The 27,561-nt window shown below is 41.4% G+C and overlaps 1 protein-coding gene across 1 annotated transcript in view; it reads left to right on the forward strand.

The window, feature by feature from the left end:
- LOC140466712 (phosphatidylinositol 3-kinase C2 domain-containing subunit gamma-like) overlaps positions 1 to 27,561 on the forward strand; it is a 223,152-nt gene that overhangs the window by 120,592 nt on the left and 74,999 nt on the right. The window contains exons 19-24 of the mRNA XM_072562213.1: positions 5,463 to 5,557; positions 14,863 to 15,043; positions 16,314 to 16,421; positions 22,057 to 22,149; positions 26,190 to 26,319; positions 27,105 to 27,241. Coding sequence (XP_072418314.1) covers positions 5,463 to 5,557; positions 14,863 to 15,043; positions 16,314 to 16,421; positions 22,057 to 22,149; positions 26,190 to 26,319; positions 27,105 to 27,241 — 744 coding nt within the window. The remainder of the gene's footprint in view (positions 1 to 5,462; positions 5,558 to 14,862; positions 15,044 to 16,313; positions 16,422 to 22,056; positions 22,150 to 26,189; positions 26,320 to 27,104; positions 27,242 to 27,561) is intronic.

Genomic DNA, 27,561 nt, shown 5'->3' on the forward strand with positions numbered 1-27,561 from the left:
TCCCAAATATTTTCATGCAGTTGGACAAATTGATCAGATGTTTAAATAAGCATATGGGATCTGTAATGGGAGATGTGGGAATACAAAGATACAAGTGGCGTGCAGTAAATTGGTTCGAGTCCAGGTGAGGTAGTTGTGTGCACGACACTTCAGAAAGGATGCCAAGCTTCACAGAGGAGATCGTTGAGAGTTTATAGGGCAGGAGGGACTTCAGTTCGTGGAAAAGATTTAAGAAGCTTTGCCTGTTCTCTTTACAGCAAAGGAAGCTAAGCAGAGAATTGCTGCACTTTGATAGAGTAATTAGGCAGAAACTACATTACTGGCGCACCTGCCAGACAACAAAAACATTAGAGATTTAAATTTAGCAAAAGAACTCGAGGGGATAGGAGATGATACAATTTCACACACTGGTTTATGATCTGGAATTAGTTACCTGAACTGAGATTCCACAAGGACTTTCAGAACAATCGGACATGAACTCAAAGCGGAATAATTTGCAGCATTGCTGGGACAATCTGAGGTGTGAGACTAAATTTCAAAGTGCTGGCAGAGGTGAGCTAAGCTGAATGGCCTCCATCACTTATATGTGATTTGTTCATGTGTTTGGACAGGGTTGATGATTAGGTTCCCTTCAGTATGGAAACAGGCCCTCAGATGAAGTAGCCGGTCTTCAGTAGCCCTCGTTTTCATATCCTTACATACTAATGTGGTTCATCTCACTAAGAAAATGTGACAAATTACATTAATAATTAATCTATAATCATTATATATGCATGTAGCACCCAAAGTGAAATGTGTGAGTGAGAATACCAGTGAGATGTATCATTTAAAGGATTTACTTTCATTAAATGATTTCCAAAACAGTTGAATAAATATATTTCATATGGATTATATGTTATACCAATGTGGTTTATTTTCCAGTTTTGAGATCACTTTTGTAACTCCAACTATTAGCCTTTATGTGGTGATTTATACTTTGTATTTCATAGAAGGAGGATACTGGATAGGTCACTTAGGACTGAAATGAGGACTGATTACTGGAGCATCAAAGTCTAAGGATATGAGATGGCCATTTAGGATTGAGAAGACGAGAAATGCTTTTACCAAGAGCCTGTAGAATTCTCTGCCACAGAAAGCAGTTAAGGCCAAAACATTGAATGGTTTCAAGGAGGAGTTAATTCTTTGAAGAGGTGACAAGTAGGTTAGACCAGGGAAACCCAGTGGATGTGGTCTATCTAGACCTCCAAAAGGCCTTTGATAAGGTGCCACACGGGAGGCTGCTGAGCAAGGTGAGGGCCCATGGTGTTCGAGGTGAGCTACTGGTATGGATTGAGGATTGGCTGTTTGACAGAAGGCAGAGAGTTGGGATTAGAAGTTCTTTTTCGGAATGGCAGCCGGTGACAAGCGGTGTCTGGCAGGATTCAGTGTTGGGGCTGCAGCTGTTCACGTTATAAATGATCTGGATGAAGGGACTGGGGACATTCTAGCGAAGTTTGCCGATGATACAAAGTTAGGTGGACAGGCAGGTAGTACTGAGGAAGTGGCGAGGCTGCAGAAGGATCTAGACATTTTGGGAGAGTTGTCCAGGAAATGGCTGATGTAATTCAATGTGAGCAAATGCGAGGTCTTGCACTTTGGAAAAAAGAATACAAGCATGGACTACTTTCTAAACGGTGAGAAAATTCATAAAGCCAAAGTACAAAGGGATCTGGGAGTGCTAGTCGAGGATTCTCTAAAGATAAACATGCAGGTTGAGTCTGTGATTAAGAAAGCGAATGCAATGTTGTCACTTATCTCAAGAGGGTTGGAATATAAAAGCACTGTTGTGCTACTGAGACTTTATAAAGCTCTGGTTAGGTCCCATTTGGAGTACTGTGTCTAGTTTTGGTCCCCACATCTCAGGAAGGACATACTGGCACTTGAGCGTGTCCAGTGGAGATTCACACGGATGATCCCTGGAATGGTAGGTCTAACATACGAGGAACAGCTGAGGATTCTGGGATTGTATTCATTGGAGTTTAGAAGATTAAGGGGAGATCTAATAGAAACTTACAAGATAATACATGGCTTGGAAAGGTGGACGCTAGGAAATTGTTTCCGTTAGGCGAGGAGACTAGGACCCGTGGACACAACCTTAGAATTAGAGAGGGTAAATTCAGAACAGAAATGCGGAGACATTTCTTCAGCCAGAGAGTGGTGGGCCTGTGGAATTCATTGCCGCAGAGTGCAGTGAAGGCCGGGACGCTAAATCTCTTCAAGGCAGAGATTGATAAATTCTTGATGTCACAAGGAATTAAGGGCTACGCAGAGAATGCGGGTAAGTGGAGTTGAAATGCCCATCAGCCATGATTGAATGGCGGAGTGGACTCAATGGGCCGAATGGCCTTCCTTCCACTCCTATGTCTTATGGTCTTATAGATATAGCTCTTAATGCTCAATGGATCTCTGGGTATGGGGAGAAAGTGGGAACAGGCTGCTCAGCCATGATCATGTTGAATGACAGAGCAGGGTCAAAAGGCCAAATGGTCTACCTCTGCTCCTATTTCTTATACTGTTACACTTCCTGATCACTGTACCTTGCAGCCACCACTGCACACAAATCACAGGGAAATGATACAGAGTTGGAGTGTGAGGGGGTAGTTTGGAGGTGTGCTGACAGCAGGTATGGCTCTCAGAGCGATACACCTCCGTGTGTGGTTGCTCATGATCTCCTCCTTCCTGAGTGCATTAAACTACTGAATCGTCATCCCTAGACATAATGATTCCAATGCTCACCCAGCTGGCCTCCAGCCCTCCATAAAAATCAGCTCATCCAAACCTCTGCTGTCCTTACCCCAACTTGCACCAAGCCCTCTTCAACCCTCACCCCTGGGCTCACTGACTAGCAATCTGGGCTCACAGTCTGGCAGTACCATGATTTCAAAATTCTTATCCTTCTTTTCAAGTCCCTGTTTGACCTTGCCCCTCCTCTTCACTGTCATCTCCAGAAGCCAGGAGAAAGTGAGGATTACAGATGCTGGAGATCCGTCGAGAGTGTGGTGCTGGAAAGACACAGCAGATCAGGGAGCATCAGGAATGAGGGCATTCTTCATTCCTGATGAAGGGCTTTTGCCCAAAATCTCGATTCTCCTGCTCCTGAGGATGCTGCCTGACCTGCTGTGACTTTCCAGCACCACAGTCTCAAGAAGCCCTCCTATTCTCCAACACTTCTATGCTCCTTGAATAGAGCTCTCTGGCCTATCACTACTTTCCAGCACAGCAATATTGGCGACCTTGCTATCAGCTGTACTGGCCCTTAAGGTCTGGAATTCTTTTCTCAAGCACCCCCAGCCTCCCACCTCTCCTTCTTTAAAGTCCTCTTCATAAGCCCAGGTGTTTGAATATCGCTTTGCTCAGCTCTCTGAATACTTCCTATATGATTTGGTCTCAATTTAATAACACTGCTGGAAGGTGCCTTGGGATATTTTACTGCATTAAACGCATTATAACAATAGCTGTTATGGTTATTGTAGCATATTTAAGGCTCAAGGCTTCAAAGTATCTTCTGTGTTTACAGAAATCCAGCTCAAAAATAAACAAACCAAAAGGAAAATAAAAGGTCCTTTTTATCATATTTTATACCAGCCTCACTTGATAGTAAAGCTCCTTAATCTGAGATTAGTGGACCTGTGATAAGAAATGACTTAAAATTGCAGTCTTGAAGGTCATTTAGTTTCTCACAGTTCTGTATTTAGCAGCCCACTACACAGTCAATGGTTACTGAAGCAGAGTCAAAGACAAACTAACATTCACAACCAAAAATGTCTGGAAGGATCTGCAGTGATTTGTAGATCATCCATTAGTACTGCATTGTATAAAACAACTGCCCTTCAAAACTATAATGCAACGTGTTCCCAGAGTTACATATTAAGATCGGCAACTTTGATTTATTGTCTACGTCATTAATTCCACACACCCGCCCACCCACACCGCCTCATGCATCAATTGCTGATTTAAAAACTGATCTCTGGATACATATCAATAATAGTCGCTGATAATCTTAACCTTTGCTAATGCTGGTTCTTGACAATCAAGGGGACATGGTGGTAATGTCACTGGGTGAGTAATCCGAAACCCTAGGCTAATGTTCTGAATCCATGGGTTTAAATTCCACCTTGGCAGATTTGAATTCCTTAAGAAGCTGGTCTTATAGTGATCATGCGACCGTTATTGATCGTCGTAAAAACCCATTTGGTTCGCTAATGTCATTTAGCAAGGAAAATCTGCCATCGTTATCTGGTCTGGCCGACATATGATTTCTGACCCACAAAAATGGGGTTGATTCACAACAGTCTTCTGGGTAATTAGGGATGGGCAGTATATGCTGGCCCAGTTAGTAATACCTGTATCCCATGAATGAATGTTTTAAAAAATTAGAAGGAAAAATGAATCTTATAGATATGTTGGAAACCCATCTGTAACACTATACTGACAAACATGTGAATAGTCTCCAGGTTATGAATGTCTACGTTCATTTAATTTTTAGCAGAAGATGAAGATCTGATTTTTGACCATTTCTGATTAACATTTTAATGAGGATGTAGGGTGTTATATAAGATAATGATCTGAAAGGGCTAATGCTGAAGATTGGTGTTAATGCTGAGGCAGCCCAGTAGCGAGATCATGTTTGGAGAGTTGGTGCAGACTCGATGAGCTGAATGACCTCTATCTGCAGTGTAGGGATTCTATGACTGTAAGTTTACTGTATTAATCTGCTGATGTCACAAGGACATAGGGTGGAGAAAAGCAGAATCACTCCATATCTTGAAGGGGACGCACCTACCATCGAAGTCTTCTAATATTTGTAATGATAGAATAGATGTATAAATCCCAACAGTGTGGAAACAGGCCATTTGACCCAACAAATCCGCACCGACCCTCCAAAGAGTACCAAACCCTTTCCACTATCCTATTACAATGCATTTCCTAAGACTGATGCACCTAACCTACACATCCCTGAACACTATGGGCCAATTCACCTAACCTGCACCTGTTTGGATATAATGGCTATCATATCAATGCAACTTGTTCCTGATTGTTATCATGCAGTAAACTACATCTTCTTTAAGACAAAAGCCCCTTTCTTTAGACTACCTATTATTTTCCTCTACTGCATAGACAAAGCAGATCATGTATGTCCCAAACTAAAAAGTGGCAATGAATCTAATCAAGAATCCAGCTCTCTCATGGAACATGGTGAGCAGTAGTGGTGCTTTGAAGAATTAATTTTGCTGCACAATTATGACAGGTGCCCTTGACAGAAAAGATTTGTCAAATATGAATCATGATCACAGAGGTTTATGAATTGCAACATGTATTGACATTGGTGGGTTATGTTAATGACTGAAATTGGAAATGTTGATTGTCAATTTGTGTTTCAAATACAGTGATCAATTTTTAAATGCCTATGCTACTTCTAACAGGCAGTAAAATTTGAATGGCATCTTAACAGCCCGCTTGTGGAACTTTTACTCGATTGCTCAATCAGGAATATTCGAGTTGCACATCATTTGTACTGGTAAGTGCAAAAAAACCTTCTCTTTTCAAATTCAGGGTCAACCATGATTGAAAGCTCCAACAAGTCACCAATTAGCACACCCCACCTCAGTTAAACAACATTAAGTAACACCTACACTCCCCACCATTTTGCAGTAATGTGTTTTCCACTCTGCTGCTGACCTTGGCATTTTTGGGGCCTCTGGTTTGTTAGCCCAGGTCAATCTCTGCAATGGTTGCAATGCAAAGAGTGTCCATCATCCTTAAGGGAATGCTGCACATCACATGGTTGTGCGTTTCTTGAATGTATTTTAAAACATCTTCACAGAGGAGCAATTATAGGTCCCATAAAAACCTTTCAGGTCTCTGTCTGCCCAATTCTACCCTCACCCTTGACAGCTCATATTCCTATCCATGATCTCATCACTATGCATGAGAAGACTGTACCAGCTGGTTGGCAAGTGGATTCTGATTGGTAGAAACATTGCAATGGAGGATGGACCCAATAATGATGATTGACAGTTAACTGCCAGGCTTTGTTTAAATATAAACAAGGCGGGTTAACAGTGACTACTCAGAGCATTGCCCTTAGAGATTAACCTGCGAATTGGCTGATGCTATGTTCAAAATCCACTGCAGTGGCTAGGAAACTTTAAATTTAATTAATAAAAGTTGGGAATTGAGGTAACTCGGGAGAAAATCTGGAAGTAGTAGTGGTAGTTTCAGACAAGAATGCAGGATGTTTGTATGCAGTATGGAATAGTTGGGCTTAAGGGCTTGTTTTTGTTCTATAATTCCTGTATAATAAGAATTGAAGAGTTGTGTTTTAACACAGTAGGTGGAAGCAATGTCAATCACAACTTTCCAGATGGGGTTGGACATAGACAGGAAAATAACATAAGAATTACGAGCAGGAGTAGGCTACTCAGCTTCTCAAGCCCGCCCTGTCATTGGATAAGATCGTGACTGATATGGTCCAAGCTTCAACATGTCAAAAGGAGGAAGTTACATGGACAGGGAATGGGGGAAGGGAGTGGGACCAATTTGATAGCTTGTCAAAGACCCAACACCGATACAATGGGACAAATAGGCTGCTTCTGAACTGTGTCCTAATGATTCCTGGAAATGCAAAGTTTCAAAAATAAGTTTTTAAGTAATTTGAACAAAGTGACTTTGAATTCTATCCAATAATTCAACAGTTCAATTCAGTAACAACACTCTTATGGAATGTGTTGAGTTTATTTTCTATTATTGACAATTTGGCTTGTCATATTCCATTGGACTATGATAAGCCATATTCCTATCTCCATAATAGCTGAAACAGTAAGTCGTTTCCTCATGAGCAGTATTTTCTTGCTTATCATGCATTCACACCTCTTTTCCTGACTGTCTACGAGATTATGGGCAGCACGGTGGCACAGTGATTAGCACTGCTGCCTCACAGCGCCGGAGACCCGGGTTCAATTCCCGCCTCGGGCGACTCTGTGTGGAGTTTGCACATTCTCCCCGTGACTGCGTGGGTTTCCTCCCACAGTCTAAAAGTGTGCAGGTTAGGTGGATTGGCCTTGCTAAATTGCCCGTAGTGTTAGGTGAAGGGGTAAACATTGGGCAGTGGGTGTGGACTTGTTGGGCCAAAGGGCCTGCTTTCACACTATAAGTAATTTAATGTTTTGCCTCTTTAGCGTGGATGTGTTAGAAATTCCAGCCTTTACAACATACAAGGAGCACATTGAAGAACAAGGGCTTGATTGTGTTAAAATATAACAAAGGATTGTGGATGCTCAAGGTCTGAAAACAGAAATTACTGAAGGGACCTGTGCTTCTGCGATAGATCTTCCCCTGCTCACCAGTGCAACTGGCACTGTAGCTGCATTGGCAAGTGTTTAACGTAGGATGACTTCTGCCGTGATCATGAGCCAAAGGAAAGAGTTGAAAAGATCACTGAATGAATGAGTGGCAATCTGCCTTCTGGGCTTTCCCATTGCACAGTAACGTTGGGCAAATCGTGCACCTCACCAAAATTGTACTATGTTGACCACCCTGCCCCCTGGTACCTCAATGTGAACCAGCGTTTAATCCTGATTTGGAGATGCCAGTTTTGGACTGGGGTGTACAAAGTTTAAAAATCACACAACACCAGGTTATAATCCAACAGGTTTAATTGGAAGCATTAGCTTTTGGAGTGCTGCTCCTTCATCAGCGCTCCAAAAACAAATCTTTACTCCATGAGGTTTTGAGGCCATAACCGAGGTATGATGCAGGTGGCTTATTCAAACGTGTCATAAGGTAGGGTATTTTCACTTCAGCTTTTGTGCCTGTAAACTTACCTGTTCGTGGTGACATTAACTTTTGGAAGCAGTATAAAATGGCTAAGATTCGATCAGATCAAAGTGGCGTCCATTACATATCTCTATCGATTTTCATTTCCACTGACGTTTGTTGAAAGGAAAATTGTTCAAGTATTGAATAATGGACGAATTGCTCAACAGGGCCATTGTAAATGACAGCTGAAAAAGTGATTCCTCTTGTATTGCCTCCCTTGGAAATGGTGCTGGAGATTACCCAGAGTATGAACTTCAACAAAACCTGGTCGAACTTCACTGGCCTGGGTGACATGGAAAAGAGCCCCTTTCATCTGCTGGTTTCATTACTTTTCTGCTGCTAATGATCTATTATCGTGTGAGGTACCATCTAGTCTGTCAGTTTGTATCCAGTGGAACATGACAAACAAGCTGGGGGCTTTGGTGAAAACTAGCACTAAATTAGAAAAACTCTCATTTCCAGACCAAATCAAAATAATTCACAGCTGTCTGATTATGCAGCAAATGATAAAAGACATGAAAGTAAGGCTTCACTTGGCAAAATCAATGTTGTGCCTTCTCTAGGCTAGAATTGGAAGATTGATGCTCTATACTTGGAACACTCAGTACTGACTGCTCCGCTAGCTTTCAAACGAGGCTACAATCTGTAACACATCCCCAGCCAGTGGAAGTATCTTTTGTTTTGTGTTTGTATGCTGGAGAAGAGCCCATATACTGTTTAATCATCTTGTTTAGCTGAAGCCGTATAAAACCAGCCATGCATGCACAATCGTGTACAATGCCCCGTTAATATCTAGGTTGCAGATTGCAGCTCCAGCTCTTACAATTCCTCCTCATGGCCGTATCTAAAACTGTTTCCTTCTCACCTTCCCCCTTCCCCACAGCCTTATTCTTCTTTTAAAAATCAACAGTTATTTGTCATTTTAGTTGGGAAAAAATGAAGATTTAGTGAATATTATTGGAAGATGTGATGTTGCAGTCTATCACTTTAAGTTCTATCCTGTTCACTGGCTTTGCCAACCTTAGGAACAAGAAAAACTATTAGCGGAATGCTTGAAGGTGGGTGGATGCAAAAGAAGACGGGTTATTAGCTTACCTATGTTTCCGAACCAAACTGTTCAGAGATTCCATTACACACCTTTGGAGCAGGTGGGCTTTGAACCCAGCCCTCCTGTTTCCGGGATAGTGACATTACCACTGCACCTCAAGAGGCCCCTCAGATGGTAAACTTAAGGGAAGAAAAAAAAGACTTTCAATTGGCTCCAGATAAAATAATAGCATCATGTAGAAAGGACACAATAGGCCGAATGGCCTTCTTCTGTGGTTGAATCATTCTATCATAGATTGATTCAATCTTCCTGCCATTGTAATTCTTTTCAGCCCACATTTGTAAAGAAATACAAGCTTTTTTTTTTCTGTAGGGATTGGAGATTGTCGGGATCAAAGATCAGAAACTCTGTCTTCACACCACACCATCCAACAGGGATATGGTCCTTGCTGCAGTGCACATTGGATTGCTGAGGTTCCCTGCAAACTGCCCGGGAAGTTAACACTTCCAATGGGCAATTAAATAGCATCTGGAAGCCTCCAAATAAAACCACCCGAACTCTAAATTAGAGTTGGAGACTTTAGGAGGTATCAACTGCCTTAGCTTATTAGATAGCCAGGAAAATGTAGAGGTATTAAAATTTGCTGTAACTCCTGGATAGCTACTAACCTGACCTCCTATAATTTCAATCGACACCCAGTCCCTCCCACTACCTCAGGCCTAATACCCATTCTGCCAAACTCAACCTAACACCCAACCTCCCTAGACCCCCTCATGAATAGCAGGCAACACACCTACCTCATGCTGAACCTGCCCCGCACTGCAGCCTATCCCCTCTGATTCCCCATGGACCCAAATCACAGTCACCCGAAAACCAAACATGGGTTATTTCCCACCTTAGCAGCACACCCAATGATCCCCAAAACCCACCACCCCACAAACAGAGCCACCCTGACAGCTCCTGGCTGCCACCTGACACAACGCATCCCAAACCTTCTCACTGATTTAGGTGTAAATCTACCCCAGGCTAGCATTTACTGTAAAGTGCTAACTGGAATGAGGAATCATTTTGCTGTGCATCTGGACTCACGTGTTGGCCAGTAAAATTGACGTTTCTGGCAAAAGCCCTTCATCAGGAATAAAGGCAGAGAGCCTGAAGTGTGGAGAGATAAGCTATAGGACGGTGGGGGTGGGGAGAAAGTAGCATAGACTACAATAGATAAGTGGGGGAGGGGATGAAGGTGATAGGTCGGGGGCAGGGGGAGGGTGGAGTGGAAAGGTGGAAAAGACGATAGGCAGGTAGGACAAGTCATGGGGACAGTGCTGAGCTGGGAGTTTGGAACTAGGGTGAGGTGGGGGAAGGGGAAATGAGGAAACTGTTGAAGTCCACATTGATGCCCTGGGGTTGAAGTGTTCCGAGGCAGAAGAAGAGGCGTTCTTCCTCCAGGCGTCTGGTGGTGAGGGAGCGGCGGTAAAGGAGGCCCAGGACCTCCATGTCCACGGCAGAGTGGGAGGGAGAGTTAAAATGTTGGGCCAAAGGGCGATGTGGTTGATTGGTGCAGGTGTCCCAGAGATGTTCCCTAAAGCACTCTGCTAGGAGGCGTCCAGTCTCCCCAATGTAGAGGAGACCGCATCGGGGGTAACGGATACAATAAATGATATTAGTGGATGTGCAGGTAAAACTTTGATGGATGTGGAAGGCTCCTTTAGGGCCTTGGATAGAGGTGAGGGAGGAGGTGTGGGCACAGGTTTTACAGTTCCTGCGGTGGCAGGGGAAAGTGCCAGGATGGGAGGGTGGGTTGTAGGGGGGCGTGGACCTGACCAGGTAGTCACGGAGGGAACGGTCTTTGCTGAAGGCAGAAAGGGGTGGGGAGGGAAATATATCCCTGGTAGTGGGGCCTGTTTGGAGGTGGCGGAAATGTCGGCGGATGATTTGGTTTATGCGAAGGTTGGTAGGGTGAAAGGTGAGCATCAGGGGCATTCTGTCCTTGTTATGGTTGGAGGGGTGGGCTCTGAGGGCGGAGGTGCGGGATGTGGTCGAGATGTGTCGGAGGGCATCGTTAACCACATGGGAAGGGAAATTGCGGTCTCTAAAGAAGGAGGCCACCTGGTGTGTTCTGTGGTGGAACTGATCCTCCTGGGAGCAGATACGGTGGAGGTGGAGGAATTGGGAATACGGGATGGCAGTTTTGCAAGAGGTGGGTGGGAAGAGGTGTAATCCAGGTACCTGTGGGAGTTGGTGGGTTTGTAAAAAATATCAGTCTCAAGTCGGTCGTCATTAATGGAGATGGAGCGGTCCAGGAAGGGGAGGGAGGTGTCAGAGATGGTCCAGGTAAATTTAAGGTCAGGGTGGAATGTGTTGGTAAAGTTGATGAATTGCTCAACCTCCTCACGGGAGCACGAGGTGGTGCCAATGCAGTCATCAATGTAGTGGAGGAAGAGGTGGGGAGTGGTGCCGGTGTAACTACGGAAGATTGATCTTCCCGCAAGGAGGTTGAGGGAACATCTCCAGGACACCCGCACCAATCAACCACATCGCCCTGTGGCCCAACATTTCAACTCCCCCTCCCACTCTGCCAAGGACATGGAGGTCCTGGGCCTCCTTCACCGCCGCTCCCTCACCACCAGACGCCTGGAGGAAGAGCGCCTCATCTTCTGCCTCGGAACACTTCAACCCCAGGGTATCAATGTGGACTTCAACAGTTTCCTCATTTCCCCTTGCCCCACCTCACCCTAGTTCCAAACTTCCAGCTCAGCACTGTCCCCATGACTCGTCCTACCTGCCTATCGTCTTTTCCACCTATCCACTCCACCCTCCCCTCCCTGACCTATCACCTTCATCCCCTCCCCCACTCACCCATTGTACTCTATGCTACTCTCTCCCCACCCCCACCCTCCTCTAGCTTATCTCTCCACACTTCAGGCTCACTGCCTTTATTCCTGATGAAGGGCTTTTGCCTGAAACGTCGATTTCAAGCTCCTAGGATGCTGCCTGAACTGCTGTGCCCTTCCAGCACCAATTATCCAGAATTTGGTTTCCAGCATCTGCGGTCATTGTTTTTACCTCACACGTTGGCCAGGCCAGGTAAGGATGACTAATTTCCTTCAGAAAGGCCATTAGAGAACCAGATGGGTCTTTACAACAATTGCTTATATGGTCACCACAAGGTTTACTTTTCTTATATTCGATTCTTATTGAATGAAAATTTCCCCATCTGCCATGGTAGGATTCAAACATACATCCCCAGAATATTATCTTAAGGTTCTGGATTACTAACCCAGTGACTTTAGCTTATGCCACTATATCCTCAAAGGAAGAAAGGTCTGAACTATCCATATCAGAGCAATTGATATCCACAGAGTACAGCAATAGGAAGCACTTGGGTCATTCAGGAGATATGTGAGAGAAAGTGAGGACTGCAGATGCTAGAGATCAGAGTCATAAAGCGTGGTGCTGGAAAAGCACAGCAGGTCAGGCAGCATCCGAGGAGCAGGAGATCGACGTTTCAAGCATAAACTCTTCATCAGGAATTACATATTCTTGATAGATAGCTTATGTGCAAAACATCAACTCTCCTGCTCCCTGGATGCTGCCTGACTGACTGTGCTTTTCCAGCACCACACTCATTGACTGATTAAAGAGACAGTGACTTAGGACCAAGATGAGGAGACTGTTTTTCACTCGAAGGTTATGAATCTTTGGAATTGTCGACCTGACAGAAACCATTGAGCATGTTTAAGGTTATGATTTCAAAACACCACTGAAGTAAAGGGGTATGAAGATGGTATGGGAAAAAATAATGCACTGAAGGGAATGATCTGCCATGGTCATACTGAGTGGGGGAGGAGGCCCAAGGGGTGAAATGGCCTAATACTGCTCCTATGTTACTATGCTTGCCTGAGAACATTTCTCCAGCATTTCATTTTACAGATCTTGCTTTTGTACATGTTTATTTGTTGTTTTCAGCCTGAGGCAAAGGAGCTTTTAATACATTAAGCATAACCGGGAACATTCAGTCAAAAGCTAACAGCAAATGAAGTCTGTCCATACATAGCCTTTTTAAAGGAGATTTTGTTGACATATTTTAAATAGGTTTGTGGCTCCATTAGATGAGGGGATAGCGAACTGTCACATAAATGTTTCAACCAACCTCACACCAATCAGCAGCAATCAGTTCAAGCCTCAGGTCATTTGGGAATTAGTCTGAGTATAAAGGATTTAAAGATATTTATGCCCCATCCATCAAAGGTCTCAATAATACTGAGTCAGCACAAAGTTAATCAGATATTTCATTATTCAACCTCTGATCTGCTAAGGAGTCCTAGAAGAGGACTGATGGCAATTTTTGCCAACTGAAATCATTTTTGGCGTGAGGGACTCCGGAATGTTGTAAAAAGAAATCAAAAATAGTATCCATTAATTTCCTCTGAAACTTGCTGAAAAATAAGGTCAAGGTTTTCGACCATTATAATCACTGGCTCCTGATTTCATGTCTATTTACATGTTATAGAGGGAAAATTGCCTCTTGTCAAGCTCTAGCGCCTATACCCAGCCTGTTAAAGGTAACAGACAGGAATAAAAAGTAATCAAAAAGGCAAATTGACTTAGACTTGAACTTAATGGCATACCACATTTGGAATGCTGCATTCACCAAACCTTAGAAGGGATATATTTACTTTGGCAAACAGAGGCACGGAGCACATATTTTTTACCAGAATAAAGGAGTAAACTATGAGGAAAGTGTACATGTCTAGTATATCCTTTGAATAAGATTGAGGCATAATCTGACTGAAATACTTACAGGATTAAAAAGATTCAGTAGGATGGAAAAACTACTGCCTTTGCTCAAACAGACAAGAAAAAGAGAACATAAATTTCAAAAGCCAACTTGACCATTTAGATGGGAATTCAGGAAGCAGCTCTTTGTACTAAGGATAGTAGAAAAATAGACTTCTCTCCCCAAAATCCAATGGATGCTGGTTCACTTGGAGATTTCGAGGGGAGGGCAGCTTTTTGTTAAGTGACAGTATCAGGGAATATGGAGCTAATTGGAAGGTTGGTAGAGCAAATCACTCTTGATCTAATTGATTGGCAGAGCAGGCTCAAGGGTCTAAATGTGCTCCTTCACATCTCAAGTTCCTTCAGCAGTTTCTAAATCCACTACGGCTGCCAACTATTCTTTTATGTACTTCAAATATTTCCCCCGAGTAAATACAATCCAATATCTAATGCTGCAGAATATGTTGAATTTTGTTCACTTGTAGCAGATTTTCTCAAGCTTTTGTAAAGGTTTCCATGTATTTTTTTCGAGTATTTTGGCCAGTATGGTCAAATGGGTTAGAACGTGTTAGTAATTAATCAAAGGTATTCAGTGTTGGTTATGGAGGAGGGATGTGACTGTTTTGACAGACAGTCATAAATGTTTATTTTAGCACCAAAAAACTGCTGCTTTTGGAACCATTTTCTCAATTAGAATCATAGAATCCCTACAGTGTGCAGGCAGCCCATTCGGCCCATCGCGTCTACACCGACCTTCCAGAGAGCATCCCACCCAGACCACACCATTCCTGTAACCCTGCATTTCCCATGGCTAACCCCCCAACCTGCACATCCCTTGACACTATGGGTAATGTAGCACAGGGCAATCCATCTGACCTGCACATCTTTGGACTGTGGGAGGAAACTTAAGCACCCAGTGGTAACCCATGCAGACATGGGGAGAATATACAAACTCCACACAGACAGTGACCCAAGGCTGGAATTGAACTCACGTTCCTGGCGCTGCGAGGCAGCAGTGCTAACCACTTTGCCTTCCCTGCAATTTACATTGCAGAGCCAACCTCAACCTTATGCTTTTGAGGTAAATGTTCGACATTCCAGTGTTTCTGATTTTTGATGTTCATTCTGTCCATGAAATGCAAACTCAAGTGGAGACTATTCTTTGTGTCCCTACACAGGTTATTGAAAGATGGCTTGGCAGACTTTCAATATAAGGATAGGTATAGCCAGCTATTAGCAGCTGTGCTCTGCTGTTCAGGGCAAGCCATGCGAGAAGAATTTGATAAAGAGACCAAGCTCATCGATAAGTTAGCTGAGGTAGCACAGAAGGTCTGGGCAATGGACCAGTCAAAACGTTCGGTGAGTACAAGCAAGATCTATCCAATGACACCTTTGGTAAGTTTTCCTTTCATTCATGGGTTGTGGGAGTTGCTGTCTGGGCCAACATTTATTGTCCATTGCTAAATGCCCTTGAGAAGGTGGTTGTCATGCGTTGCCTTCTTGAACTGCAGTCCAAATGTGCTGTAGATACCCCTAGGGAGGGATTTCAAAGATTTTAAGCTGACGAAATGGTGATAAATTTCCAAATCAGGATGGCGAGTGTCTCATAGAGGAACTTGCACATGCTGGAATCCCTGTGTATCTTCTGCCTTTGACCATCTTGGTAGAAGTGGTTATGGATTTTGAAAGGTATTGTCCAAGGAGCTTTGGTGAATTTCTGCAATGCATCTTGTAAATAGTACACACCACTGCTACTGAATTCAGTCGGGAGGGAGGAAATGTTTGTAGTTTGGTGCCATTCAAGAGGGCTGCTTTGTCCTGGATGGTGTCAAGCTTCCTGAGGTTTGTTGGAGCCGCACCCATCCAAGCAGGTAGGGAGTCATTCAGCACATGCCACACTATGTGCTGTGGACTTTAGCACTTTTAAACAACTCTGGAAACCACCAAACACTTCTAATATAATAAGAAGAGCCAGTAAACGTCAAGCAGCAACTCACCTGAAAGAAACTGACTTACTTGCAATAGCTGGTAAGGTCTTTTTCAGGTTGCTGAATGCATATTCAGCTATGCAAGGTTAAAAGTGGAGGGTACTGCCAATGGTATCTGAATGCTTACAACCAATGGAAATGTGCATGAGTTGACGACAAAACAGCATTCACGGCATTGGAAACGCTGGACACTACAGGGACAGATTTGGCCCCAGGTGACAAATGTGTTCAGTATTATTTGCTCTTTTTTACTGCACAATTTTCTAAAGCATATACATAACTTAAATGTCTATAAAACTTAAAAATCTGACAGTTCCATGAACTCCCTGTTAGCTCTTCCCCATGAAAAATCTCCATGTCCATGAATCACGATGCATTTACATCCTCTCCCCAGCAGAACTTCACAACTTCAGACAAATCCTGGGAAAGTTTTGCGGCCTTTTGAGTGCAGTTCACTCTTGGGAAATAATGCACCATTGAACTTCTCCACTGGTTTCCTATTGCTGGCACCTTCTCTGTACGGAAAAGGGAAGAGTCCACTTCATTTCTAGTACAATGATTGTTTTGATTACTTTGACCAAGGGCATATTTCGGTTTATTCTTGCATTAGAAGTAAAAACTTTTTCTTTCACATGTTTCAGACTTTATTAGTGAAAGAGATTGAAGAATTAGACAAATTCTTCTACAAGGAACATGTTTGCCGTCTGCCATTGAATCCTGTATTTGCAGTCAAAGGCATCGATGCCAACGTGAGTTCACATCTGAAGAACCTGTGGTTGTCTCATGATTTACTTTTAAATTTGATCTTGGTCAACTGAGGTTCTGGATTACTGTACAACCCTTAATGTTTTCCGTGTCCTTCTGTCCCCTCAATAAGCATTGTGCAAATAAAAAGTAATTGCCATTAATCAGGAAGTCAGAGCTGGGAATCTAAAAGCCCATTCACTTGACTTTAGTTATGACAAGTTCATAAATGTGATTAATGGGGATTCTTTGTGTGACTACTAATGCATGTTTTATGTTTTGGCTTGATACAGATATTTCTATATGTGTAACAGGTTGTATTTACAATTTTTATTTGTGTATTTTTAATTTAATTTTTATTTAAAATTCTTATCCATGCTCCAGATCTTGGTTCCAACTCTTTCTATAGCACTGTTTACTTTTCTCTGTGTCCACAACCAGGTTTAACCAATCAAGGACAGTGAGCATCAACAGTAAAACAACATATATAGTTAAACACAGAACAACTACTGGGGCACAGAGAGGCTATTAAAAGTCTTTGTAAAAGGCCATATAAGAGAGAGAGACAGAGAGAGAGAGAGAGAGAGAGAAAGAGGCAGTTATTTTATTGGTGGATCGGAAAGATCTAATTGACATTGCAAAACTTGATTTTGAAACTAAGTAATAAATGATTGCCTACTTAATTAGATTCTGTGCAATCAGTGGGCAGATTTTGAATTGAGATTAAATTAATTGCATTCTCATTGGCAAAAGTACATGTGAATAGCAGTAATTCTATATAGGGAGATGTTATGGGTTGGGTCCAGCAGTGATTGGTTTTTTTGGCCACTGCCTTTCACAACAATTATTAGTAATCTGGATTACCTGAATAGGAAATGGAAGAAAAAAAACTAACCACAAATATGTAGATTGCACAAGAATTTATACAGGTTTTGGAATCTTGAAATCAGCCACAAAATTGATTATGATGAGGAAACAAATTTACATCTAACAGATACCATTTTGGTGAATAAAAACTTTGTTGACAATGTGAGTAGGAATAATGATACAAAGTTAGGAGCTTAATGGTGTCGAGTGGAAATAAGACCTGCTATAGTAGGTGAATCTCTAAAGGTTCAAGACTGGAATCGTAGATGTCTTCCGGTGCAGAAGGAGGTTGTTTGGCCCATCATGCCTCTACTGCCTCATCAAATGAGCATCATCACTTCGTGTCAATCTGCTGCCTTTTCCCAGACACAGGCATTATTCTTATCTAAATAATAATCCAATGTCACAACTGAACCTGCCTCCACCACACTTCCAAGAAATGCATTCCAGACCATAATTACTCTTATTTTTCACTAGCTTTTTCTCACTTCATCCTTGCATCTTTTGCAGATCACTTTAAATCTATGCCCTCTTGTTCTTGTTCCTTTTATGAGTAAGGGCAGTCTCTCCCTAACTTGTATCCAGCCCACTCATGATTTTGAAAACATCGATCAGATCTCCCCTTAACCTTCTGATGAGTGCCACAAGATTATTGCAAAAGCAAATGCAGTTGATGGTATAATATACTCTCAGGATGATTAAATACAAAACAAAGGATATTATATTGTCCTTGAATAAGACCTTGATTTAGGCTGTAAATATGCAGGTGTTGAAAATGTTTTCAAGGAAGAACACTAGACTTATAGTCAGTGTAAAGGCTCATAGTTCCAATGAATGTCAGAGAGAGTTGAGGTTGGATTTTTTTGGAGGTGTGAATTGAGAATAGAGGCATCTCTACCCTGCTTTCATCCCTGCACCCGATGAAGAGGCTGAGCTTCAAAAGCTTGTGTGATTTCAGATAAACCTGTTCGGCTATAACCTGGTGTCATGTGACTTTTGACTTTGTCCACCCCAGTCTGACACCAGCACCACCACTCCATCCCAGTAACACAGCTAGAGAGATTTTCATCAGGGAGAGCTGTGATCAGATCTTTTCCCCACCAGTAAGGAGGAATGGAAGTGTAAACGGAGGCTCATGCTGATGTAGCATTCCCTCAGTACCGCATGAAATATCAGCCAAGATTAACGGCTGAAATCCCAGCTTCAGGCTTGTGCCCACAATGACTTTAAGGTGAATAAGCTAGCAACAAAGTAAACTGACATTTAACTGGAAAAACTGGAAGGGTAAGATAATCAACCACAGTTTCTTCTTTTCATTATTTTGGGAGTGGCACATAAATGAAAAGCTTTTCCAGTACTCTGGCTTAGTCAGCATTTCAGAAATCAAAACAGAACAAAAGACAACTCTGAGTGGGTATCCTTTTGTTGTTCTGTGGAGCCAAGCTGCAGATGTTTTTGACATTGAGAAACATGATTAAACACAAGGAATCAGCACTTTCAAATCAGTGCTCCATTCCCTTTTTCTATGGGGTGACGAGTGACCAGAATTTAATGCAGGTTAATGCAGCAGCAGAGTTTTCAATGTGCACAGGTTTTATGGAGCCCGAGAGATGGAAACCAGCCAGAGAACAATGGAACTGTCCAGCCTAAAAGTGACAAAATCATGAAAAAGCATTTCAGCAGCAGACAGGTTGAAACAGGAAGAGAGGCAGGTACTTTTACAAAGACGGAATTTGATGAAGGGATGAAATGGAAAACTTAGGTTTCAGTCAAATCAGAAAGAAAAAAGCCATTTTCCTCATGTTCATTCCTCAACTAATAACACCACATAAAAACAAAACTGTTAATTTATCTTGCACAATCTTACTGTGATATTTGCCTCCTAAATATGAACTGTATTTCTAAACTATTGTGGGTACTTTGTGGTGTCCTGGAAAAATGAAAACACTCTATATGTGAAAATTCCTTCTTTTAACTATTGTAGAAATCACTGTTTTGTTCCCTTATTCTTTGGTGGAATGTGGACACCGCGCACGAAGCTGATGTTTGTTAGCCACAATCGCCCTTGAACTAAATGGTCTTGCTAGGCTATTTCAGACAGAAGTCTGCTGTGGATTCAGCATCACATGTAGGCCGAACCAAGTAAGGATGCAGATCTCCCTCCTCAAAGGAACTTAGTGAACAAGATGGGATTTTGGTATTGATGTTGATATCTGCCTCACTGCCAACTTGGTACATAGTCTGGTCATCCAGAACCATCTAAGATCCCTTGGGTAGCTTCAAAATCATCAATCCTTCTTCACAGGATTAATCTAATTACTGATACCATGTAGAATGGTAATGATTGGAATGAGGTCAGCCAGATGGACTCCTAGAATATGAGTTTCCTGATTAGGGCTGTTAATCTGGCTCAATCAGGGAGCCCTAGCTGACAGATATAAACAGGATGGTCACGTGCACACACAACATGGGTGCTGGGGAAACAATAAGCACCACCGCAGTTAGGCGGTAGTATTAAAAAATGGAAAAAAAGAACAGGAGCGTCAGAGATTTTGTTAAAAAAAAAGAGAAAATAAAAAAAAGAACAGGACTGTCAGACACCCTGTTCACTTTGAGAGCTGGTTCTGAGGGAGCTGGACCAGTGTCAAGGACTCTCCCAAAAAAAATAAATAGAAGGGTCAGAGGTTCTGTTCACTCTGAGAGCTGGCTCTGAGGAAGTTGGACCAGTGTCAAGTACTATGCATATATAAATAAAGGGCGACTTGGTGACAGGATACTGGCCTCCGTGCAATTATTTTAGCACTCACAAAGTCTTAGGCAAAATATAGGGTCAACTTCAATAAACAGTAAAGGTTTATTACACAGTACTTAATTAATTATGTTGTATCTGAGATACGTGTTAATGTCTTGTGAGGTTACCTGTTTCAACATAAGAGCAAGTACACATTACTGTTAGTTAGATAGACTTAGCATTAAAATAAAAGATACAAAATGCCTTTTGCTACTCCCAGGATCAATCTTGTCCACCCTGATGGGCAGGGCTTATCTTGTTCTGTCAGTTAACCCTTTCAGGTACTACCTTATATAACAGTCACTATTACAGTGATTAGCTTTATGGATATTTTCTAATCAAACTGTTCATGCTTTATATTCCAAATTTCTTAATTGAATTTAAGTTCCACCAGTCAGCATGGTGGGATTTGAACCCAAAACATTAATCTGGGTTTTGGATTACTAGTGGCATTACTTTGCTATCTCAACCTGAATGTGTGAACTAATTACATTGTGATTCCTTGTGCAACAAATACCTATCAATTAAAAAGTGCACCTATGGCAATGCAGCACTCCTTCAGTTGTGCACTGAAGTGTCTCTCTAAATCTTGGATTTGGGTCACCTTCAGAATTTGAACTCACAATGTTGTGGCTGAACTAAAAATGTTACTCTCTGAGCCAAGACATTAAGTAGATTTATCTTTCTGATTGATCAATGCCATTTTGTAAAGCATCCAAAATATGTTCTAATCTAAACCTATCAGAGTTCCAAACTGCAGTCTAAATCATTTATACCTCTCTGTTCTTTACAAATCTAACGCGTTATTTACTGAAAGGGTTAAGCTATCACATCCACTCGACAAAATGGAATGCTGATTTTCAAATTTGACAACGAATTGAAATCCAATGTAGAATGAAGTGAATTTAATGATCCACACTCTCTGGTGTCTGAAACTTGTCACAAGGGAAATAAATTACAAGTTTGTAATAGCCTTAAGGCCTCTGCTTAAAGCAAAATTACTTCAGTCCCATAGCCTCAGCTCTCAATTTTGGACAGCAAGCAGTCGAACAAAATCATTTGTTAGTTGTTTAAATGAGGCACTTTGCTGTGATTAGCTTGACATAGTGATTCAAAATACAGAAATCTAAAATCTAAAGCTTTTCACATGCACTCAGGAATTGTTTCTATAGAAACATCATATAAGCCAATGCTAAAACAATTACTGTACAAGTGTGATTAACTTTCTCCCAATGCGGGAGGGTGTGGACTCTATTTACATGACATATTGTGCTGACACAAGGCCTTTTTAATCTCTCTGTGAAATAATTTACAGGTTTCTTTTTCGAAGGGCTCAGGCTAGAAGTTCTGATTGACAATATCCTAACCGAAAACATTTAGGCTTTATTGCTTTTTGTTGGTTAACCATTACTCACTCATAGGAAGCATATAAAAAATAAATTTGCTTTTAGTGCAGCACCTTTCAGGCCCACAGGACTTCCCAAAACCATTTCAGAATTGATCCAATTTAGTTTTGAAACACATAGTTGGTTTATAGACAAATATGGCAGCCAACTGAAGAAGAACACAATTGCACAATGGGAATAATAACCAGAGGGTGCATTTCTAGAATAGTTGGTTAAGGATTTGTGTTGGCTGAGGGGAGCCCCTTGTATTTTCCAAACGTGCAAAGGAATTTTTTGCACATGTTAATAGAAAGAGGGGGACACATCTTGCCTGGAAAGCAGCACCCCCTACGAAGCCACACCTTCTGTATTGAGCAGAAGTGCCAATTGCTAGATTATATGTTAAGGCTAGTAGAAATTGAGCCTACCATTATTTGAGCCCCATCAATGGCATCAGGATATGATTTGGCCCATCAGTCTTTGTTATAGCAATCCAGTTGGCCCACTCTTTGTATATGCTTCAAATGTTGATCAAATCAAAATGTTACCAATTTACCACAGTACTTATATTTCCATGTTTTTCTCTTTGCAAAAAAGGCTTGTTCGTATTTCACCTCAAATGCCGTTCCTCTGAAAATATCTTTCGTAAACGCAGACCCTTTGGGCGAAAATATAAACGTGATATTCAAGGTATGACTGGAATGATTCAGGTCAGCTTAAATTGTTAAAAATCACACCAGGCTATAGACCAACAGGTTTATTTGGAAGCACTAGCTTTCAGAGCACTGCTCCTTCATCAGGTGCTTCTATTTAACTTTGAATTTTAACTTTGTCCACCCCATGGCTTAAATTGTGACACATTTGCAAAATCCTACTTAAAGATCGACAGAGTAGTGATTATTTATGATATCAAAGCTATCCCTCTCTGGTTGTCAGTTTAAATTAATGACTGATAGGTTGTGTGACGTTTTTGATTTTCCCAAAGCCAATTGCTGGAATATCATTCTAAAATTATACTTGATGTTTCAAGATGGACATTCCTGAAAAGATCAACCTGCACCATTCGATATGAACAATGGCTAGTTTTTTTTTTAAGATTAGATTCCCTACAGTGTGGAAACAGGAAACAAGTCCACACAGACCCTCCAAATAGTAACCCACCCAGATTCATGTCCCTACATTTACCCCTGACTAATACACCTCACACTCTAGGCAATTTAGCACGGCCAATTCACCTGACCTGCACATCTTTTGGAATGTGGGAGGAAACCGGAGCACCCGGAGGAAATCCACACAGACACAGGGAGAATGTGCAAACTCCACACAGACTGTTGCCAGAGGCCAGAATCAAACCCAATGTGGGGCAGCAGTGCTAAATACTGAGCCACGGTGCTGCCCTTGAAGTTGTTTTAATTGGTCCAATTACTGCAAAATTGTCATTCAAAAAAAGAAGCAAACATGAAATGGCATCCAAGAGGGGGAATACATTATATTTTCAATTTAAGGACCAATGCAGTTTACAAGGATAGATTGCTTTGCAACGGAACAAAACAGTGGAATTTAAAAGCAGTGAAGTGTTGGAAACAAGTGGTAGTTTGAAACAATGTGATAGAAGAGGCATTAATGAAAGAATGAAGGCAGAGGGATTTGAATAAAGTGAAAGAAAGGCAAGGAAAAGGAGGGTGTCATGGGAAAAGATTGAGGGAACAATTGGGGAAAAAGTGAGCAAAAGGAGAGAAATTAGCACAAAGTGAAGTAAGGCTGAAGGATTGGTCCATTGAACAAAACTGAGGCAACTGAAGAGTTAGTTTTGAAATCAAATAAGTAGATAGGAGGGAAGCACTGGGATAGAGTTTGAAGAGATAACTGAAGAGGCTAATTACAGAGATGTAGCAGATTTCAATTCATAGTGTGCTACAATCTTTTTCATGCCCTGAATGTAAATGACCAAAATTAATTGCCACACTCATTTTTGATTAGAATAGAATGAGTAGCACCGCAATCTCTGCTTTTCCACAGATGCTTTGAGAGCTCATTCAATAACATGATGTTACTATAATAATCTTGTAGATCAGTGAATATAGCTTCTAGTGCTTACTGTTAAAATGAAAAAAGACGTCCAGTGAATAAATTTACATTTATCTTTATAATGATAGCTGCTGAACCAATCTGAACCAAGCATTTAAGAATGTGACTAGCTAGGGAGGGCAGACATAATGAGATGGCAGTTAAGATTAGCTCTTATGATGTAAATGGCATACAGATTATCTGCTTTATTCCTTTCGATGCTTAAAAACCTGGTTAATCACATACTGCCAGAATGCTACATGAGATAAATATTTTATCATCTACGATGGTGGTACTGCTGGACAAGTCAGATCACAGAATGAAATCTGGCTTGATATATTGTATGTTTAGTTGTTTATTAATGTGGTAGGCAGTCACTGAGACATATTCACATGAGTTTGTAGATTTTCCTTAACAACCTAGCAAAAGTTTATTGCACAAAAATGCAAACAAAATAGAAACAAACTAACCTATCTAGATGGGGCAGTATGGTGGCTCAGTGGTTAGCAGAGCTGCCTCACAGCACAGGGATTCCAGCCTTGGGTGACTGTCTGTGTGGAGTTTGCACATTCTCCCCGTGTCTGTGTGGGTTTCCACTGGATGCTCCAGTTTCCTCCCATAGTCCAAAAGATGTACAGGGTTGGTGGACTGGCTAAGCTAAATTGTCCAGGGATGCATAGGCTAGGTGGATTAGCCACGGGAAATGAATGGTTACGGGGATTAGAGTCTGGTTAGGATGTTGCAGACTTGATGGACTGAGTGTCCACACTGTGGGGATTCCATATAGAAGACAGTTTTGAAATATCTTAAAACACACAACAAAACAAACCTTTCAACTTATTTCTCAATAGCAAATATATACAGAAATTCAAGTTCAGAGAATTTATGCCTCTATATTAAATCTTTAAGTCTGACTAAACTGATTATCTCTAGTTTTTTTATTTTGTGTTTTGTGGAGTCTTCTTGAGTGAATACCTATGATACTAAGAGTCTAGACATTCTCAGCTTCTAATAACTTGCACATTTCTAACCAATCCTTTCTGGTCTGTACGTTCCACAGAGTAGACTTCTGGTGAGGTAACTTATTCCCTGTTATATTCTGAGAACTCCATTCCAGGAGAGAAACTAAACTGGTCTCTGACTCCAGTCAGGTCTCCTCTAGTCTCCCAAAAATATGTTGAGTTTTTATGAAGTAAAATCAATCCTTGGTTATCCTGAAATGAAGTGTTGAAAAGTGTGGTGCTGGAAAAGCGCAGCAGGCCAGACAGTATCCGAGGAGCAGGAAAATCAACGTTTCGAGCATAAACCCTTCTTCAAGAATGAGGCTGGTGTGGCAAGCGGGCTGACATAAAAAGTAGGGGGGAGGGAATTTAGGAGAGGGGCGCTGGGAATACAATAGGTGGAAGGTGAGGGTGAGGGTGATAGGCCGGAGAGGCGGTGGGGGCTGAGAGATCGGGAAGAAGATTGCAGGTCAAGAGGGTAGTGCTGAATCCAGGAGTTGGGACTGAGATAAGGTGGGGGGAGGGGAAATGAGGAAGCTGGAGAAATCTACATTCATCTCTTGTGGTTGGAGGGTTCCTAGGCTGAAGATGAGGTGCTCTTCCTCCAGGCGTCATGTGGCCAGGGTCTGGCGATGGAGGAGGCCAAGGACCTGCATGTCCTTGGCAGAGTGGGAGGGGGAGTTAAAGTATCCTGAAATGAAGCAAAGCTAATAACCATCCATTGTCTATCCTACATGTAGGAAGCAACCACAGTATAAATAATATTCCCTTAATACTCAACAGCCAGTCACCTGCTCTCTGACCTTGTCCTTTCAAAAACAAAATCCTAAAGACAGTAACCAACACCCATGTATACATAAATTAAACACATTACATCACACAACCGAAGTCAAAGTCTGACCTCAAGAAGCAAGGCTTGAGTAGGTTCCCTTAACCATCATGAACTTCAATGACAGTTTCCTGCCACTGTAAAGTGTTGGCTCAGCTACTTCACTAGAACCATCAATTTTAGTATACTTTCATAAACGAAAGACAGATAAAACTTTGAGTATTACCTTTCTCATATGAAGAAAATTAATTTCGCAGGATGTTGTACTAAGTATAATCTTCAAGAAAAACATGATTTGAGGCCAAAGGATATTTAAACCAGTTGAACCAACATAATATAATGTTTTAAAGTTAAATATTCCAACATGTTTTAATATTTACAATGAATTCTACTGTTTCTATTTTGTAATGGAAACTATGTGTGTAAAGTTGACATCTTGAAACCATACCTGTCTATCAATGGTGACATGCTAATTCCTGGCCAGTTTCAGTTTTAAATATCAACGCCAGAAACTTGAATGAAAAAAATATTCAATAGATATTCATGTCTGTCATAATATGGTATGCACTTCCCATGATTGTTCCATTTGAAGCCTGTGACAGCTTTCCTAGTTTCATCTTTGTTGGTACCATCTCTGCAACACAATAGTATCTCCTTCAATTTGTATATTGTGTAACTTTAAAAATCTTGTGTCCAGTGAAACAGCCTGCAAATATCACAGTGACTTCCTCTTGAATTATGTATGCTTCAACATCCCCAGCAGCAATGTCATTGGGGCACCTTTACAATCTTGCTGGATTTCTAAACTTATTGATTTTGAAATTTCTTTTCAGTCAGGAGACGACCTTCGGCAGGACATGCTTGTTCTGCAGCTGGTTAAAGTGATGGACAGGATCTGGTGCCAGGAGGGGCTGAATCTGAGCATGATCATCTACAGATGCATATCAACAGGAAGGGGAAGAGGTCTGTGCTACAGCATTGTCTTCTTTATTAAACATATTAGACCCTTTAAAAAGGTACAATGCTTAAATTACATTGGTAAAAAGTTTACATTTTTTCCAAACCAATATTTTTAAGATCATCCTTGCTGGATTAAGTTGCTCACTATATTTGGTAATATTTCAAGTGCTTATAGCAAAGATTTCATATCAATATTTTTAGCATTACACACAAAGAAGCCAAAATATTTTCACTTCAAAAATTAATAAGTAATGCTCTGCATTTGTTAGGAGTTTGATGCTGATGAAAATGAAAGGCATTTTCAATAAAAATGATATGAAATCTTCCGTGAACAACTTACTGAAGATCATGGTATAAATTCAACCCTTATATTTTAGTTTATTCGTTTATTGGATGTGGCATTATTGAGTAGGCAGCATTTATTGCCCACCCATAATTGCCCAGAGGGCAGTTAAAAGTCAATCACATCGCTGTGGGTCAGGGGAGTCACATGTAGGCCAGACTAAGTTAGGATGGCAGTTTCCATCCCTAAAGGACATTCTGCTTATCATGAAGCACTTAATTCCAGATTTTTATTGTATGAACACATCACTATCTGCAATGGCAGAATATGAACTTGAGACCCCAGAACATTACCTGAGTTCTAGATAAATAGTCCAGCGATAATACCACTCGGCCATGATCACCCGATTTGTTACCATTGTACAGTGATTGATTTATTGCAAGTAAAAGCAAAATGTTCAAGGCCTTTGTACACTGCTTCACTCAAGCTCTTGGACTCCTTACAGGCTTGGTAGAATTGGTCCCTGATGCCACAACACTTGCCAAGATCCATATGAAACATGGTATCATTGGGCCACTCAAGGAGCACACTCTTTTAAAATGGTTCCAGGAACACAACCCCACTGAAGAACAGTACAAGAACGTGAGCATTAACCTTATGTTTGCATCATGGGTTAAAAAAAAGTAGTATTTTTCTATTATATAACCAGTGATTTGGGAGCTGCTTGTGATCAGTTCAGTGTTGTTGCGATTACCTCAAGCTCCCATCCTTTATTATTTGCTGTGTATTGAATGGAATTTACAATTGATCAAAGCAGATCTTGCATTGAACTTGTACATTCTATATTCAGAACAGCATTCATATGTTCAAGAGTTGGATGAGATTGCTTGATATTATAAAGAGAGTTTCCCAAAATCCATTATATTTGCAATCCAATAGAGCAAATTGGAGTCAAAGGTGAG

This window comes from Chiloscyllium punctatum, chromosome 44, assembly GCF_047496795.1.
Source record: "Chiloscyllium punctatum isolate Juve2018m chromosome 44, sChiPun1.3, whole genome shotgun sequence".
NCBI classification, from domain to species: Eukaryota; Metazoa; Chordata; class Chondrichthyes; order Orectolobiformes; family Hemiscylliidae; genus Chiloscyllium; species Chiloscyllium punctatum.